At 31.5% G+C, this 17,518-nt stretch overlaps 1 protein-coding gene across 1 annotated transcript; it reads right to left on the reverse strand.

The window, feature by feature from the left end:
* Positions 1–2,661: 2,661 nt before the first annotated feature.
* On the reverse strand, positions 2,662–17,449 carry LOC139515707 (cyclin-K-like). Its single transcript, XM_071305368.1, has 9 exons — positions 17,348–17,449; positions 10,768–10,906; positions 10,111–10,192; positions 9,596–9,727; positions 8,706–8,811; positions 7,715–7,772; positions 6,858–7,033; positions 5,019–5,143; positions 2,662–4,018 (listed from the first exon to the last, which is right to left on the reverse strand). Exons 2-9 carry the CDS (start codon positions 10,902–10,904, stop codon positions 3,242–3,244), a joined length of 1,593 nt encoding a protein of 530 aa, XP_071161469.1. The 5' UTR covers positions 10,905–10,906; positions 17,348–17,449; the 3' UTR covers positions 2,662–3,241.
* Between the last annotated feature and the right edge of the window lie 69 nt (positions 17,450–17,518).

Genomic DNA, 17,518 nt, shown 5'->3' on the forward strand with positions numbered 1-17,518 from the left:
ATGAAAAGCTTTACAGTTACGCAGCATTTTTATTCACATAAGACAAAGACTTATTATTATGTTTCTTACTTATTGAAATCAGGTTGTATTTTATTTTAGAGTTGTTTTGTTTTACTTTTTTTTTATATACATGATTTCATTTGTTGTTTTAGAGCTAATACACACATTGTTGTCTATTTACATGTATTGTGTAAACATTTTGCAAATTTTATATTAAAATTTTATTAATTTTGTGATGCCAATTACATAAAGCCATTAGAAATCACCAAATTTATTATAAGGTGTATATGTCTCTCAGAATGTTCATCTGACCTTGACCTCATTTTCTTGGTTTATTGGTCAATGTTTTCATAGAGTCTGAATATTATCTCAAGGTAAAGTATATTAGGTGTATGCAATGATTGTAAGTTATACAAGTCCGTCTTGCTAAGTTATTCTGACCTTGACCTCAGTTTTCAAGATTCATTGGTCTACCTTTAATACCTACCAGTAGCAAAACCTGGATCTTAAAGGCTTTCAACTTACTTCAATATTGACCAGTAAAGCAGCTAAGACATCTCAATGTGTGTACTTTTGTCTAGGAATTTTGGAGAATAAGATCTCATCTTACGGTTATGCCGGTCAGATTGGAATTCCTACATCTGATTGGTAAAACAAAAAAGTATGCAACACTCTAGTATATTTAATTTCCTTAAAATATCATGTTCTTGATAAAGGCAGTACAGTGACCTATAACTGCTATAATCCTTGCTTGTTTCAACTCAATTTTTAATCTAGTAGATATTTTCTGATTGACAAATATACCGGGTACCACATTTCCTTATGTTTGTAACATAACTTCTATGTCTCCACTATAATGAAAAGCTTCAGGATTTCATTTTTTCATGCACATCCTCAGATTTATGTTCTACAACTGTGTTAAAAAAGTTATTGATACTCCTGCAGGGTTTAAGATTTGTTCTTACAAGATACTATTAATTTGGAAAGAATGTTCCATTACTTCCCCTTTAACAGGAACAACTGATATATATTCCTTTATACACATATTCCGGTATTTAATTTTCTACACCCCTGTCAAGCTTCATCATTTCCAACAAACACCTTCAGAGGCTTTAGACTTGCAAGGCACATGGACAGACTGTATTACAGGGAAAGTTAGTTTCATAACTCCCCTAAAACAAGAAGGATTGGGAATATACTCCTAAATGCACATTCTTAAAAGTTCTGTTCAACAACTTTGTAAAGTTTCATAAATATCTCTCTAGCCTGTCAGGAGTTGGTTATTAGGTTCATGGACAGACAGATGAAGCAAGATTGATTATCTCCCCTTAAACAAGTTTAAACTGCATTGTATTCATGCAAACACATCATTAGTAAATAATTTTTTTAAACTGTGATAATTTTCATTAAATCCATCCAGGGTGTATTTTGGCTTTTAAGTCAAATAAGTAGACACTGATAGAGAAAGTAAGTTGGATAATCTCCCCTTTCACCAAAGGACCCGAAATTATATTTGTTGAGAATAGTACGAAGTAATAACGTTACGTTTCCCGTATTTACATTCGCATGTTTGTGAAGTTACTTTCACCTTGTATGGGCTTCGCCATTGTAAATATTATACCCAAAGTAAACATTATACCCAAAGTAAACACAATGCAAAGTACATATACAACTTACTTAGTTTATTCCACACAATATTGATGTACACTCATTGTTAGGTAGTAATCTACAACTGTGTAAAGTTCAAACAATATCAGGAGGAGTTGTGTTATAGGGTGCATGGACAGATAGATGGTACAAAAAAATAAAAAGTAAATGAACAATGCCTTTAAGCACTTGAAAAGTTTCTTTGAAAATACACCCAAACAATTACAAAACTACAATCCTCCAAGATCTCTCAGCTTAACCATCTGAAGAAGAAATATTTTATCACTCATTTGATTGGTAGACATAGGCGGATCCAGGGGGGGCCCGGGCCCCCCCTTTCGTGGGAAAAATTTGGTTGATTATATAGGGAATCACTGAAGCATGACTGGAGCGGGCCCCCCCTTAGGTCAGCCAGAGGGCCCCCCCCCCCTTATGAAAAGTTCTGGATCCGCCACTGGTAGAATATATATAAAGCCAACTAATCTTGAAGTTGTAATAAATAAAAAGCTGGTATCAGTAAGAGTGGTAACCATGTGCTGTTATACATGTGTTTAGGCATTACCTACTCTTTATTTGTCATAATTGTTTTTCCTCTGATACACATTATTAATATGGCTTTAACAAATGAAAGCTCCAATGGTGCTAATATATTTAGAGACAGTCTTTATTCTCTTTATTATAAATTGTAGTTTTAACATAATACTACAAGAATGTGTCCCCAGTACACGGATGTCCCATCCGCACTATCATTTTCTATGTTAAATGGACCGTGAAAATGGGGAAGAATCTCTGATTTGGCATTAAAATTAGAAAGATCGTATCATAAGGAACATGTGTACTAAGTTTCAAGTTGATTAGACTTTAACTTCATCAAAAACTTAAACCTGAAACAGGACAGACAGACGGACGGACAGACCACAAAACATAATGCCCATAAATGGGCATCATAAATGGGGCATAATAATCTCTTTAAACCACAGTTGAATTTGGCAAAAGGAGAAATCTTAAAAATATTATTTTATATTTTATATCAAGAACTTTAACGTACAATCATAATTGACTGACAGTCAATATTCAGTATAAACAATTTGTCAACTAAAAAAGTAAGACTGACTTTATTTTAAAAATGTGTTTTTCTAACAACTTCAACAGTACCATTCAAAGAAACATTACATTTCTTCAGTTTTAGTAAAATTGTAAACTACCGTATTTAGATGCTGGTTTATGCTTTCATATACACACACTTCAGAAACATAAAATTTCCAATTGATGTAAAATTAATCATGTTTTTACATCTACAGTTGGTATAAAATGTTATTATTTCATCTTTAAAATATGTATCATGTTTTCACATAAATAAAATGAATATTCAAGTTTTCCACTAAAAAATTAAGATGATTTTATTATTGCTGTACATTTATCCTTTTTTAGCACTTCATAAGTTCATTTAACATTCAATAAACTGTTTTGATTTCATTACATGAAATATCGTCACATTTAACTTTCCACCATTTAAAGAAGTGTTAAGTTTCTTCCATTCTTTTTTGAGTGCTTGATTTAATTATGTCACTTTATATCAAATGAATTTATCTGTTCATCTGCCCGTAATTCGTACCATTGCTAAATTCTGATTTTGACCTTGCTGTGATGATTGGGTCTGTGACTTTGATGAGCGTGGTGTACTTGTGCCACGAGGTACATTTGATGTGGCACCACGTTGTTGGTTTATCATTTGCTGCTGTTGTTGATAACCCTGTTGACCTCCTGCAGTGTTGTAAGGACTTGGAACTGATGATGTGGGAGGATATTGACCTGGGAACTGTTGTTGTCCCTGCTGGTACTGCTGATAATTAGCACCTTGAGGATAAACTTGCTGTTGACCAGGAACCTGTTGTGATGTAGGATAAGCTTGTTGTGGATATCCAGGATATTGGCCCTGGGCAGAATACTGTTGTTGAGCTGCCTGTGCATAATTTGCCTGTTGGTAGCCAGGAGGATATTGAGAGTAGTGGGCCATGCCCTGAGGTGTTTGTTGGCCTGGTGGATAATTCTCAGCAGAGTTTCCACCACCTCCACCACCCCCACTCATTAAATTCTGTATAGATTTACTACCCTCTCCTGACAAGAATGATGAACTGTACATGCTACGTGACATATAAGGATTATAGGATGAGAATTCTGTTGTTGGTGCAGCACCTACTGTCTGTATAGTTTGTATACTTGATTCATCTGAGGAATGTGATTTAGATGCAGCGTTTACCATGGCAGTTTGTCTGAGATCAGAACTAGAATTAGATTCTTTGACTTTTGGTGTTGTTCGACTATCTACTCTCGCTAATTTACTATCTGGTGCACCATCTGCTGGAGTGGTCTGTAATTATAACATTAAAACTACATTAATTTTCTTTTATAACTGGTAGAGAAAGAAACGGGTAAACATTTTCATTATCCCAGATCCTCATCTTAAGTATCAGTTTATCAGTAGAAGTCAGTTTAACACATACTATGCAATATTATAACTCAGTAAAGTACTTTTTTTTTTGTTTCTTAAAAATATCAACTCCTTTTAATACTTTACTTCCACTTAAAAAGCATGTTACCTAACTATGAATAAAAGGAAATGAAAGGTACATGTTTATGTAAATGAGACAATAACACAACCCCAAACAAAGAACATCTAGACTTTAACACCGTCATATACTGAATGTTCCAAAGTAGAAAGCTTGCAATTCAGTGGTTGTCATTTGTTGCTGTATATCATATTCGTTTTTCGTTCATTGTTTGTACATAAAAAATGCAGTTAGTTTTCTTGTTTGAATTATTTTACAATTGTCATTTCGGGGCCTTTTATAGCTGACTATGCTTTATCTCATTTTGAATGCTGTACAGTGACGGTGAGTGACCTATAGTAGTAAACTTCTATGAGAATTTGGTGTTGGTGGGGAGTTGTCTCGATTGGTAATATCATTGGCAATCATACCACATCTTCTTAATTTTTACGGTTAACCAGAGACAGGTGCATATACAATATGTCTTTCAGTTTCAGTTTCTATAATAATTTTTTTTAAATGTATAGTTTTTGTAAGCATAGTTATAAATAACATTAGCCTCATTAAAATATTGCTATGAATTTTGTTGTTGCCGAAAATATAACTAGATGTGATTGTCTGGAACTCACATTTTTATTTCACTTAGTTCATTTCCTTTTATGTATTTCTGCAATTACGAGGTACTAACAATTAAATTATTTCAATATATATTTAATAAAAGTTTAAATGTAGGTATAATTCAGCATTTCAGAAAAAAAAAATTAACGTCCATATCAGGTTGGGTATGTATAATTTTCCATATAGTCTGTAAATCATACTTACACTACGTTTCTGTGGAGGTGGTGGTGGGGGTGTTTGTCTGTGTGATTTACTAGGCGTGACTGGAGGAGAATCTTCATGTTGCTGGGGATTTTTACTGTACAGATCTAACACCTTATGACATATATCTGAAAACAAAAGGTTAATGTTAATAAACATATGTTTAGGGACCAGTTGAAGGACGCCTCCGTGTGCGGGAATTTCTCGCTACATTGAAGACCTGTTGGTGACCTTCTGCTGTTGTTTTTTTCTATGGTCGGGTTGTTGTCTCTTTGGCACATTCCCCATTTCCATTCTCAATTTTATGGATAATAAATACATAATTCTAAATGTTATACATCTTTGAAATGCAATTGATTTTTTTACAAATCATCTAACCATAAATCCTGGTTATAATTCCATTCATATTTGAGCAGAGTAATCTATTATTCAATATTTTTCTGTATATATTTATACACATTTTAGACACATTCTAAGAAACTAAAATCCAGTTTTGTATGGGAAGAGTTACATGAGAATAATTTTTTCTTAACATTTGTCTTGGTGCAAATGTCATAAGTACTTTAAAAAAAACTATTAAGTAAAGTAAAGTAAAATATTTTAAATTATTGTCTGGTTTTTTTTAGTTTCAATATTTTTTATAAATTTGGTTAGATTTGTTATGTAGCATTCCTAACAACACATGACAAAATTGAACCTCTCTTTTTTCTTATGTCAAATGAATAGATTTATGATATTTCTGTTTAGTAACTACCAAACAAATTTCATACTGTAAATTCAGAAATTATTGTGTGCATTTATTATTGCGATTTTTGTAAAATTGACAAATATGCGAGATTAATTATTGCGATGACAGAAAAATCTGCATACAGATATATGTATCGGATTATATAAGAATGTAGGTTCTTATTATTGCTATACTCACTCAGTCCCATTATTCCCATTAATAAAAACCTCGCAATAATTTCTGAATTTACAGTAGTAAAATGTTAAACGAGCTGACAACAGAAATATATTCAATATATATGTTGGCAAACAAACATGTCAGAATAAATGAAAATGTGGGGTATACCTAAATCTGATGACACAAGTATAAACCAGTCAGTGAGCCTCCCCCTTGAAAATTTCTGGATCCACCCATATAATGCTTACTTCTTCAAAAAGATCACAAATATTTACTTAGTTGATTTTGGTACAGTGCAATTTCTAACTTTTATGAAACTCTTCTATAAAGATTTTTATGCCCCCGCAACTGTAAGTTGGGGGGGTCATATTGTTTTACCCCTTTTTACCCATTATGGGTATATAGTTCTTCCGCATAACTCCTCCTACAGTTTAAACCCTAGGAAGTTTTCTCTTTGCTGTTTGTTTGTACATATATTGATGGTTTGCATGTGGCAAGGGTTTTAATTTTTATCAATATTTGCTCTTTTGGGAGAAAATTCAACTTTGTCATTTTTTGGAGTATTTACTTGCATAAGAGGAGGGTTTCCAGATTACTCCTCCTACAGTTTGAATAATAGGAAGTTTTCACTTTGCTGGCTGTTTTTACATATATTGAAGGTGTGCATGTGGTCAGGGTTTTGATTATTATTAGTATATGCTCTTTTGAGAGATAGCTGAACTTTGTAATTTTTAGGGTATAAATGGATAAATTTTATAGTCATGATACTTATTTTAAAATACACTTTGCATCTGCGAGGGCATCAATTGTGTCTCAGACACAATAATATCTCAAAGAAATTTCTACATTGACTTTTTTATAATACAGTTTCTTCAGAGTGAAGGGTGGAGGCATCACTTTGTCTAGTTTTCTATATTGTATATATAGCTCACTCTTACCCTCCATTAATTCCACTGTGATGTCTTCTACAATCCCTTCCCACCATTTTAATTTACTTCCCGGTGGCTTGCCTTGCCAGTCAGATATCTCAAACTTTGCCAGGCGTGTTGCCAGATACATCAGTGATATACCTATTACCTCTGGTTCCCATTGTAAACATAGAGTTGTGCATAAACTGAAATATATATTGAATAATGTTGTTTGTTGTAAACACACAAGATGGAGGAGTTTAAAGGTCCATACTAGCCCAATATTGGGTACAAAATTTGAAGTAACCATACATGATATGATCATAATATAGCCTCGATTTAGCAACATCGTTTTCAGAAATTAAATAATATGATGGTGTACAATTTGTAAATTTAATTATTTGAACGTATTGTTCCCACTTTTGAATATATAGTTTTGATGAAAAATATCGTCATATGATACCCAGAGAAAACAACTTTATATTTGGTGAGATTTAGTAAATATCTAAAAGAAATCTACTCTTAAATTATTGTGTTGTCTCTTGGTTTTTTTAAAACAATGTTTCAACAAGTTAATTTGGATCAAAATTGCATTAAATCAAAAAAAGTTCTAATGTTTGTTGTCAATTTGCAAAATATAATAATGTCATAACTTTGAAAATCTGGTCTTATTCATAACTTTTTATTAATTTCCTGCATTTCAATATATTTTGTGCAAATATGAAGTAAATCTCTTTATTGACTGTAAATTCAAATAAAGGTGAAAACCCATATATTATGTGCATGTGATAATTTTAATCTACAGATATAAATCTAACATATCCTTTTTAACATCTTTCATTGTCCTTTAGCAATATATATTTTGTAAACTCCTAAACTCAACTAACCTGTCATTTATAAACGTCCAAGCCATCTGTACAAGTTTTTGTGATTTCTCCTTTTCAACTGTAAAATAAAGTATTAATACAATACAAATAAAACCACTTGTACAAAGTATTAATACAATACAAATAAAACCACTTGTACAAAGTATTAATACAATACAAATAAAACCACTTGTACAAAGTATTAATATTTTTTGCAAAAACCATTGAATTTAGGAAAGATTTATATTCAAAATAATAAAAAGATCAAATTGAAAAGAATTTTGAGCAAATTGATAAACTGTGTTATTTACAAATACAAGTGTGAAACTTAATTATATTCAAAATCTTTTGAAAATATAAAAAATTCATTTGCACCATTTATCTTATATACATGTTAAATATTTGCTTAATAAAACTACTCAATCTCAATGTTCTTAGAAAAGAGAACACATGTGTTTCCTATTCTGTCTCTGTTCTGAACTTTATTGCCTTCAAGTCATCATATGGTATTCCTAGTATTAGAAAACAAGTATATTTTAAAGATGAAAGAAGAGTTTCTTATCAGTGTGTTATTGCATTAATAACAAGAATGTGTCCATAGTACAAGGATGCCCCACTCGCACTATAATTTTCCATGTTCAGTGGACCGTGAAATTGGGGTCAAAACTTTAATGTAAAATTAAAATTAGAAAGATCATATCATAGGGAACATGTGTACTAAGTTTCAAGTTGATGTGACTTTAACTTCATCAAAAACTACCTTGACCAAAAACTTGAACCTGAAGCGGGACAAACGAAGGACGAACAGAGGCACAGACCAGAAAACATAATGCCCCTCTACTATCATAGGTGGGGCATAAAAAGCATAGTGTGAAAGTCAGATTGTTGGTGTTGCACCCTTCAAGTTAAATGTACCTGTTTTCATATCAGCCTTTGCACTTTTATTACCCTTTGTTTCAAATGAAAAAAGAATATAAGCAATTTGTTGGAAGCAATGTGTAGAACAACTTACTTTTAACTTGTTTGGCAAATTTTAACAAGCAAGCATAAGGATGGTCCACTTGTAAATCAAATTTGATTGTCTGTAGAAGTATTCTTTCTAATGTCATTATTTCTTCCTGAAATATAAAATACCAGTTTTTATAAGAAATGGCATACAGCAATATATTCTGTTATGTATATAAAATTCATCTTTGTATCTGGTTTAAAGGCAAAATTAACAATGACACTTAGATCATAATTTAAACTAGAAACTGTCCAAAAGCTTCTTTACTTTTGTGCTACCATCAACTGGATTTGTTTAAATTTTAATTCATACACTCGAATTAACTGTATAATTATTTTGTCTATTCAGAAATTTTATCATTATACCGGTAGGTTTTACTAAAAAATTAGTATTGTAATTATTATAATTGGAAGATCCTTTCATTAAATTTTGAACATGCTAAAAATAAAAAGACTGTTTTTATCCTTAATAATTATCATGTCAGAACATCCTTTCTTTTCTTTTGATTAAGCTTATTTCCCAACAATATTTAAAAAAAAAATACAAGATGCTCATTCCATTCCAGTCAACAACAAAAACATTTTACAAGTTTACACAGAAAACATTTAACATTTTTTATTAAATCAACCACTCCATTCTCCATCACAAATTGTTAGAAAGGGTATATGTAAGAGAAGAATTTACAAATTTTAATAAAGTTGAGAATGGAATTGGGGAATGTGTCAAAGAGCCAACAACCCAACCAAAGAGCAGAAAACAGCCCAAGGCCACCAATGAGTCTTTATTACAAAGAGAAAATGTCTTCATAAAATTTAATAAAATGCAAATTATATAATCATTATTTAAGCAGCTAAATTAGTGTATATGTTTCAAATCTAAGTAATTTACAATCTTACCTTAGGGTCTTCAGAAAACACAGAAAATAATTGTGGAGACAGTATACTCTGTGTTATCTTTACAATGTCTTTACATTTCTTTGGTGTTTCTTCTACTTTACCAGCCAGAAATAAACAACCAGCAGCTGTAATCTGTAACAAAAATAAACAAGTTTAAGTCATTATATTTTTCAGGTGGTTGTAACTAGTAACAATAAAGAGAAGGATATCATTGCTTAAACTAATGAAGAAATGGTTGTATTTTGAAATTCACCAATAACTGCTAAGTAGTCTGACAATATTAAATTCAATTTTGATAATTTATTACGACAAAAGCACAGTCTGCACTGTTAGCCACAAGTCTGATGGCCCAGACTAGTAAATATAGATTTGGACTAGTAAAACTTTTCAAAATTAAATATAGGCATATAGGGAACAATCTGAATATTTTGTTTTCGGATTAGTAGATGAAAAAGATTTTAGCATAGACTGAAAGCAAAGAAGGTGTCCAAAAAAGAAGAAAAACAAATACTTACATATCTGTGGAAATCTTTGAAAGAATGGAAAAGATAAAATCTGTGAAAATATACTACACCAGTTGCACATGTATCATATCTCCTAAGGCTCTGTTAAGGAAAATAAGGATTTTTGTCTCTGATTTATATATTTTGTTGTCCTGTAAAATTGTGTTGCTAAATCTGAAAGGCTTACTGAAGTTTTGTCAAACATTACAAGGCAAGCAGATTAATTTTTCATCTGGTTCATGTGGTTACGTTTTTTTGAATATGAACATAGTAAAATGCTTTCTAAATTCTACATGTTTATATATATATATATATATCCACCACATTAACCTAGCAAAATGCTGTGTTTTGATTCTTTGATTTTTTGGTTTTCAATGCTCTTCAACTTTATTTGGCCTTTTTAACTTTTTTGGATTTGAGCGTCACTGATGAGTCTTTTGTAGACGAAACCCGCTTCTGGCGTATATACAAAATTTAGTCCTGATATCTATGATGAGTTTATTTAAAGTTATAGTCTGCAGAAAATCTTACACTTATTATTTGCAAGATTCACTAGAACTACCAGTATGTTATAAAAACGTAAAGTTTGTGGTCCTCTTCACAAAGAAAACAGACAAACATAAAATTGTATGACTTAATTAAAATATTAATATTTTTATACAAGGATACAGTCCCATCTTTGTTCCTGCATCAATGATAAATCTTGCCCCTTCTCTTCTGTACCTAGCTTCTGTTGTTGGATCAATTCCATCTCTGTGTGTTGGTGTGTTTCTTATCTCTTTCTTATCAAAATACCAGCAAGGCATATCTATAATTATAATAATAATAATAATAATAATAATAATAATAATAATAATAATAATACAAGTTATGCTGAAATCAACATAATAATATTGTAATTTACATATAACTGCAACTTAATTTAGAACCAGGTGCTCCGCAGGGCGCAGCTTTGGTATCTTTCGTCCCTCTTTTATACGACCGCAGAGGTCGATCCCTCAACAGTTGGGGCAGGTATGGACAAAACATTTAAGCGTGATACAGCTCTGAATTTGGATTGTGATCAAATTTTTGACATTATATGGGTTTTTTACACAACATAAATGTCAAGATTTTACAAATCAATTAAAGATTTCTTCTTCAAACTTATTTAAATCTAAAACTAAATAGTTGACACAGCATAGGTTTCTGACACAGAATGAATGTGGTCTAATGAACTTAAAATTTTTTTTGCCTTTGAGCAATTCAGTATGCTGTTGAATATTAATCCTGTCAAAAAAATGTTTGAAGAAATTTTCTTTTTATTTATGAAATCTGAAATTTATGAGGACAAGTATGGACACAACTTTTAAGCTAAAAATATTTTAGATAAGATAAGGAAAAAAAAACTTCATCAGCAACATTTTATATTGGCAAATTTCCAATGAAATTATTTACATAAAGTTATTGGCAAATAAAAATAGAAAATGACATCATAGTCATGTCTGGCAAATGTCCAACATACGTTATCTAAAAACATTTTAGATAAGATAAGGAAAAAAAGCTTCATCAGCAACATTTTATATTGGCAAATTTCCAATGAAGTTATTTACATAAAGTTATTGGCAAATAAAAATAGAAAATGACATCATAGTCATGTCTGGCAAATTTCCAACATATATTATCAACTACTATTCTATACAAAGAAAGATAACTCCAATTGAAAATTTCTTGCTATTGCACAATATTGTGCAATTAGATATTTCTTGCTATTGTGCAATACTGTGCAATTGAAAATTTCTTGCTATTGCACAATACTTGATATGGAATCCTGATTTGGTCAAATTGGTCTACATTAAGGTCCAAAGGGTCCAAAATTAAACTTAGTTTGATTTTGACAAAAATTGAATCCTAGGGGTTCTTTGATATGCTGAATTTAAAAATGTACTTAGATTTTTAATAATTGGCCTAGTTTTCAAGTTGGTCCAAATGGGGGTCCAAAATTAAACTTTGTTTGATTTCATCAAAAATTGGGACTCATAGTTTTCCATTTTTTTTTTTAATAATTGTCTAATTGTTAAAACAACAGCTTGGGTAAGGGCTTCGTTGTTTACCTTTATACACAACAACATAATTTCACTTTGGTTTCGTTGTTTACCTAAATACACAACAACATATTCACTATGTACTTGGTAACAGTTATTAATTAATTGAATAGAAAATATTATAACAAATATTATTGGATGCCGAATTGACGTCAAATAGGTGCCGATTTGACTAGATGCCAATTTAACCAGGTGCCGACTTGACTTGTACGTTTCAATTTCTCTGCGATCGTTTGCGGTATTTTCTTGAGAAAAACCTATTTTCCATCATCAAAGAGAAGAAGAAACTGCTTGAAAATGATTCTGGAACGCTTCATGATTGTTAAAATAAGTTAAATTCACTCAAAAAACAATTTTAAAACTTGCGATGTTTAAACAGGAAGTTTCAAAAGCACGTGTAAAAAAAGAAATTAACCGGTGAGAGTGGAAATCCGTACATAACAGATATCACTATAGTACGACTTTGAAAGCAAAACAGTTCCATCCTTTTGTAAAATAGTCTTTAATATACCTATCACATTAATGTTTGAAGGGTCTTAAGCTTATTCAAACCATAAAAGTCGGTATGAAACACCAAAACGGAATGAACAATAACCGATTACGTTTTGTAGTTTACAAATTCTAAACTGGTTCCCGTCAAACTACAACACTTTGTACGAGTGAAGTGGAATACAAGCAGAAACCAGTTAGTTTGTAAACTGGTTCCTGGCTGATTACTACACAATGACCTCTCATGCATAATTAATGATAACACAAGCAGATTCCAGTTTGTATAGAAAATAGTAAATACGAAACCAAGCGCGGTAGGCAGAGAAATGTAATGAAGTTCAGGTCGCCAGTAATAGAACAATGACTGCGTCATTTTCCAAAAATCAAAGTACATGTTTAGATAAAGCATATCAAATAAGCCCAATAATTTAATTTTTGTTAAAATCAAACTTAGTTTAATTTTGGACCCTTTGGACCTTAATGTAGACCAATTTGAAAACTGGACCAAAAATTAAGAATCTACATACACAGTTAGATTTGGCATATCAAAGAACCCATTTATTCAATTTTTGATGAAATCAAACAAAGTTTAATTTTGGACCCCCATTTGGACCAACTTGAAAACTAGGCCAATAATTAAAAATCTAAGTACATTTTTAAATTCAGCATATCAAAGAACCCCAAGGATTCAATTTTTGTCAAAATCTAACTAAGTTTAATTTTGGACCCTTTGGATCTTAATGTAGACCAATTTGAAAACGGGACTAAAAATTAAGAATCTACATACATAGTTAGATTCGGCATATCAAAGAACCCCAATTATTCAATTTTTGATGAAATCACACAAAGTTCAATTTTGGACCCTTTGGGCCCCTTATTCCTAAACTGTTGAGACCAAAACTCCCAAAATTAAACCCAACCTTCCTTTTATAGTCATAAATCTTGTGTTTAAATTTCATAGATTTCTATTTACTTAGACTAAAGTTATGGTGCAAAAACCAAAAATAATGCTTATTTGGGCCCCTTTTTGGCCCCTAATTCATAAACTGTTGTGACCTCAACTCCAAAAATCAATCCCAACCTTCCTTTTGTGGTCATAAACCTTGTGTTTAAATTTCATTGATTTCTATTTACTTATACTAAAGTTATTGTGCGAAAACCAAGAATAATGCTTATTTGGGCCCTTTTTTGGCCCTTAATTCCTAAACTGTTGGAACCAAAACTCCCAAAATCAATCCCAACCGCCCTTTAGTGGTCATAAACCTTGTGTCAAAATTTCATAGATTTCTATTCACTTAAACTAAAGTTATAGTGCGAAAACCAAGAAAATGCTTATTTGGGCCCTTTTTGGCCCTTAATTCCTAAAATGTTGGGACCAAAACTCCCAAAATCAATCCCAACCTTCCTTTTGTGGTCATAAACCTTGTGTTAAAATTTCATTGATTTCTATTCTCTTTTACTTAAGTTAAGAGTGCGAAAACTAAAAGTATTCGGACGACGACGACGCCAACGTGATAGCAATAAAATTTTTGCGGTCGTATAAAAAAAGACATGAATGAATTGCTATTTTTTAGTTAAATGTTTCTTCTGATTTTGTCATATCAGCAATGTACATTGTACATATGTATCATAAAGAAGGGGTCTCACTAATTAGCGACAAGAATCGACAAGAAGAATTATTTTAGCGACAAGAAAACATTTTTTTTATTAACAATTAAATATACAGAAATAAATTGATAATTTTTTTTATTATATTGATAGATGAAGAAATATAGTAAACATTTGAGAGGAAGAAAGGTATTGTATAGTTTTTTTTATTTATTAAATGTAAAGAATATGTTTAAGATAATGTATGTATCTGTTTTTAGCAAAGTCAGAGTATGAATAAACGAATGGAAATAAAAATGGAGTGGGATAATCTCTTTATTCATTTGCTTAATGCTGTGCTCTAACTGTACTCTTGTTATTTCAGTGCGATGCAGCTTTATTTGTAGAACTCTCAGCCACCCTAAATGCCATCTTTACTATAACAAGAGTGCACACGCTGAAATGTCTTGCCTTCTTTAATAATCATTGATATTATGTTGATAGTTCTTAATATAAAGCTATATTACAACTGTCACATAGACCAAACATTAACCAAGAAAACTATACATTGACCAATGAACCATTGAAAATGAGGTCAAGGTCAGATGAACCAAGCCAGGCATTCTTCCTGAGTTCCATACAACAAATATAGTTGACCTACAATGTATTGCTTATGGTTTAAGAAAAACAGACCAAAACACAAAAATTTAACACTGAGCAATGAACCTTGAAAATGAGGTCAAGGTCAAATAAAACCTGTGCGACTGACATATGATCACATATACATGTAGATCATAAAATATTTCAATACACCAAATAGAGTTGACCTATTGCATATAGTATTAGAAAAAAAGACCAAAACTCAAAAACTTAACTTTGACCACTGAACCATGAAAATGAGGTCAAGGTCAGATGACATCTGCCAGCCCGACATGTACACCTTACAATCATTCCATGCACCAAATATAGTAGACCTATTGCATACAGTAGAAGAAAAATAGACCAAAACACAAAAACTTAACTATAATCACTGAACCATGAAAATGAGGTCAAGGTCAGATGACACCTGCCAGTTGGACATGTACACCTTACAATCGTTCCATACACCAAATATACTAGACCTATTGCTTATAGTATCTGAGATATGGACTTGACCACCAAAACTTAACCTTGTTCACTGATCCATGAAATGAGGTCGAGGTCAAGTGAAAACTGTCGGACAGGCATGAGGACCTTGCAAGGTACGCACATACCAAATTTAGTTATCCTATTACTTATAATAAGAGAGAACTTAACATTACAAAAAATCTTAACTTATTTTTCAAGTAGTCACTGAACCATTAAAATGAGGTCAAGGACATTGGACATGTGACTGACGGAAACTTCGTAACATGAGGCATCCATATATAAAGTATGAAGCATCCAGGTCTTCTACTTTCTAAAATATACAGCTTTTAAGAAGTTAGCTAACGCTGCCGCCAGATCACTATCCCTATGTCCAGCTTTCTGCAACTAAAGTCGCAGGCTCGACAAAAATTTCCTGTTTTATTAAATCAAAGGTTAACCTAGCAATTGCGCAGAGCACGTACTTTTGCAAGAATAAGACTGAAATGCTAACAATTTACTTGATACATATACTATAACTAAACATAAAAGTTGAATGGATTCAGTCAGCTTGGTAGAGCAAAGGAAATGCACACGCTATAAAATGGAAAGATTTTTCAACTTTCCTTTGAAGGATATATTGAAACAAAAACATGAAATAAATATTTTCTTTTTAACAGTTCAATTCATTAGTCTTGATAGGAACATCAAATGAGATTAACGAGGCACGTGTTCCTTGTTTTATTGCTACAATAACATCCAATTAACACCTCCAACTTTGTACACGCGTCAGACTATACAATTACAGTGGTACACGCGCCAGAATATACAATCATTATTGTAAAAAGTGAACACCTGTTGAAAACTCAAGATTGTCATTAATTTCCTTTAATCTTCAATTAATATGCATATTGTTAAATGAGGCAATACACAAAATAAAATGATGAAAAATATTCCCCATTTTAATTCTGTTTTCTTCTTGTTTGATTTCAGTTCTTTGTTTTTCACAATTTAAAAAGACTAATTTTATGATAAATATATTATTGTTCTAAAACACAAGTAAAAGTAATATCATAATATGACAGGTTAAACGTGAACCGGTAAACGTAATACTTGCTGTCATACATAATAAATGATAAAAAATGTTTCAATCGTTTTCTATTAATATTAACTTTCTTGTCGCTAAAATTGTTTTCTTTTACATATTCTTTTAATATTTATTTGGAATATTAAAGTAATTTTAATAAAAAAAAATGCATATTTCTTTATATTTAATTTAAAAAAATGTTTTCTTGTCGCTAAATAGTTTCTTGTTGCTTCTTGTCGCTAAAATTCTTCTTCTTGTCTCTTCTTGACGCTTCTTGTCGCTAAAATCCTTCTTGTCGCTAATTAGTGAGACCGTAAAGAAGAATTGAAAGAGAAAGAGAAACTTTATCCTGTCCCCTTTACCATTTTTACCCTACATTGTGCCCTAAGGATGACCTACCGACTTGGACTTAATACCACGTTTTTCCTCACATCAGCAACTACACAGGTGTCGCATGATTTGCTTACCCTCCGGGAGCTCATGAGATCACCCCTAGTTTTCAGACTTTAGTTTAGGCAGTGGGGTTCATGATGTTGCTGAGTCTTTATTTTTCTATATTGTGTTTTGTGAACAATTGTTTGTCAGTTGGTCTTTTTTAGCCACTTTGATGTCAGTTTATTTTTTAACTTCTGAGTTAGAATTATTTTCCTCTGGTATCTTTTTACATTATCAAATAAATTTGGCAGTGTCAGACCAAGGATTTTTTGTATCACTATACAAATCCTTGATCAGACTCCAGAGTTATTGCGTCTTTTGCCAGTTTTGGGGATAATTTTAGTGGTTTTACGACTAACATACTCAGAGTCAGAAAATCTGTGTCATTATTCGACCCAAATCTTAAAAAATCTGGTAAACTACTTAAAATACCGTTAATAACTTAGTTTTCAATGAATCATACCTGTTTGAAACGTAATTAATCTGTTTTTACTGAAATATATCTTGTTTCTAAAAAAAAATACCAAACGTAACGGCTCAGACTAGTTTTCGGAATGTCGTAAATGTTTGTAATATTTTTTATCAGTAGTTTAAAATGATTTTTTCATATTTTTTTCACTCTTTTTTAATACTT

The sequence above is a fragment of the Mytilus edulis genome, chromosome 3 (genome assembly GCF_963676685.1).
Source record: "Mytilus edulis chromosome 3, xbMytEdul2.2, whole genome shotgun sequence".
Taxonomy (NCBI): Eukaryota; Metazoa; Mollusca; class Bivalvia; order Mytilida; family Mytilidae; genus Mytilus; species Mytilus edulis.

Coding starts and splice junctions, on each gene's coding strand:
- LOC139515707 (XM_071305368.1), bottom strand. CDS start 10,904: ATGCCTTGCTGGTATTTTGATAAGAAAGAGATAAGAAACACACCAACA. Junction 9,728..10,110: donor TCAAAGATTTCCACAGATAT/GTAAGTATTTGT, acceptor TTTTTGTTACAG/ATTACAGCTGCTGGTTGTTT. Junction 5,144..6,857: donor CACAGTGGAATTAATGGAGG/GTAAGAGTGAGC, acceptor TTTTGTTTTCAG/ATATATGTCATAAGGTGTTA.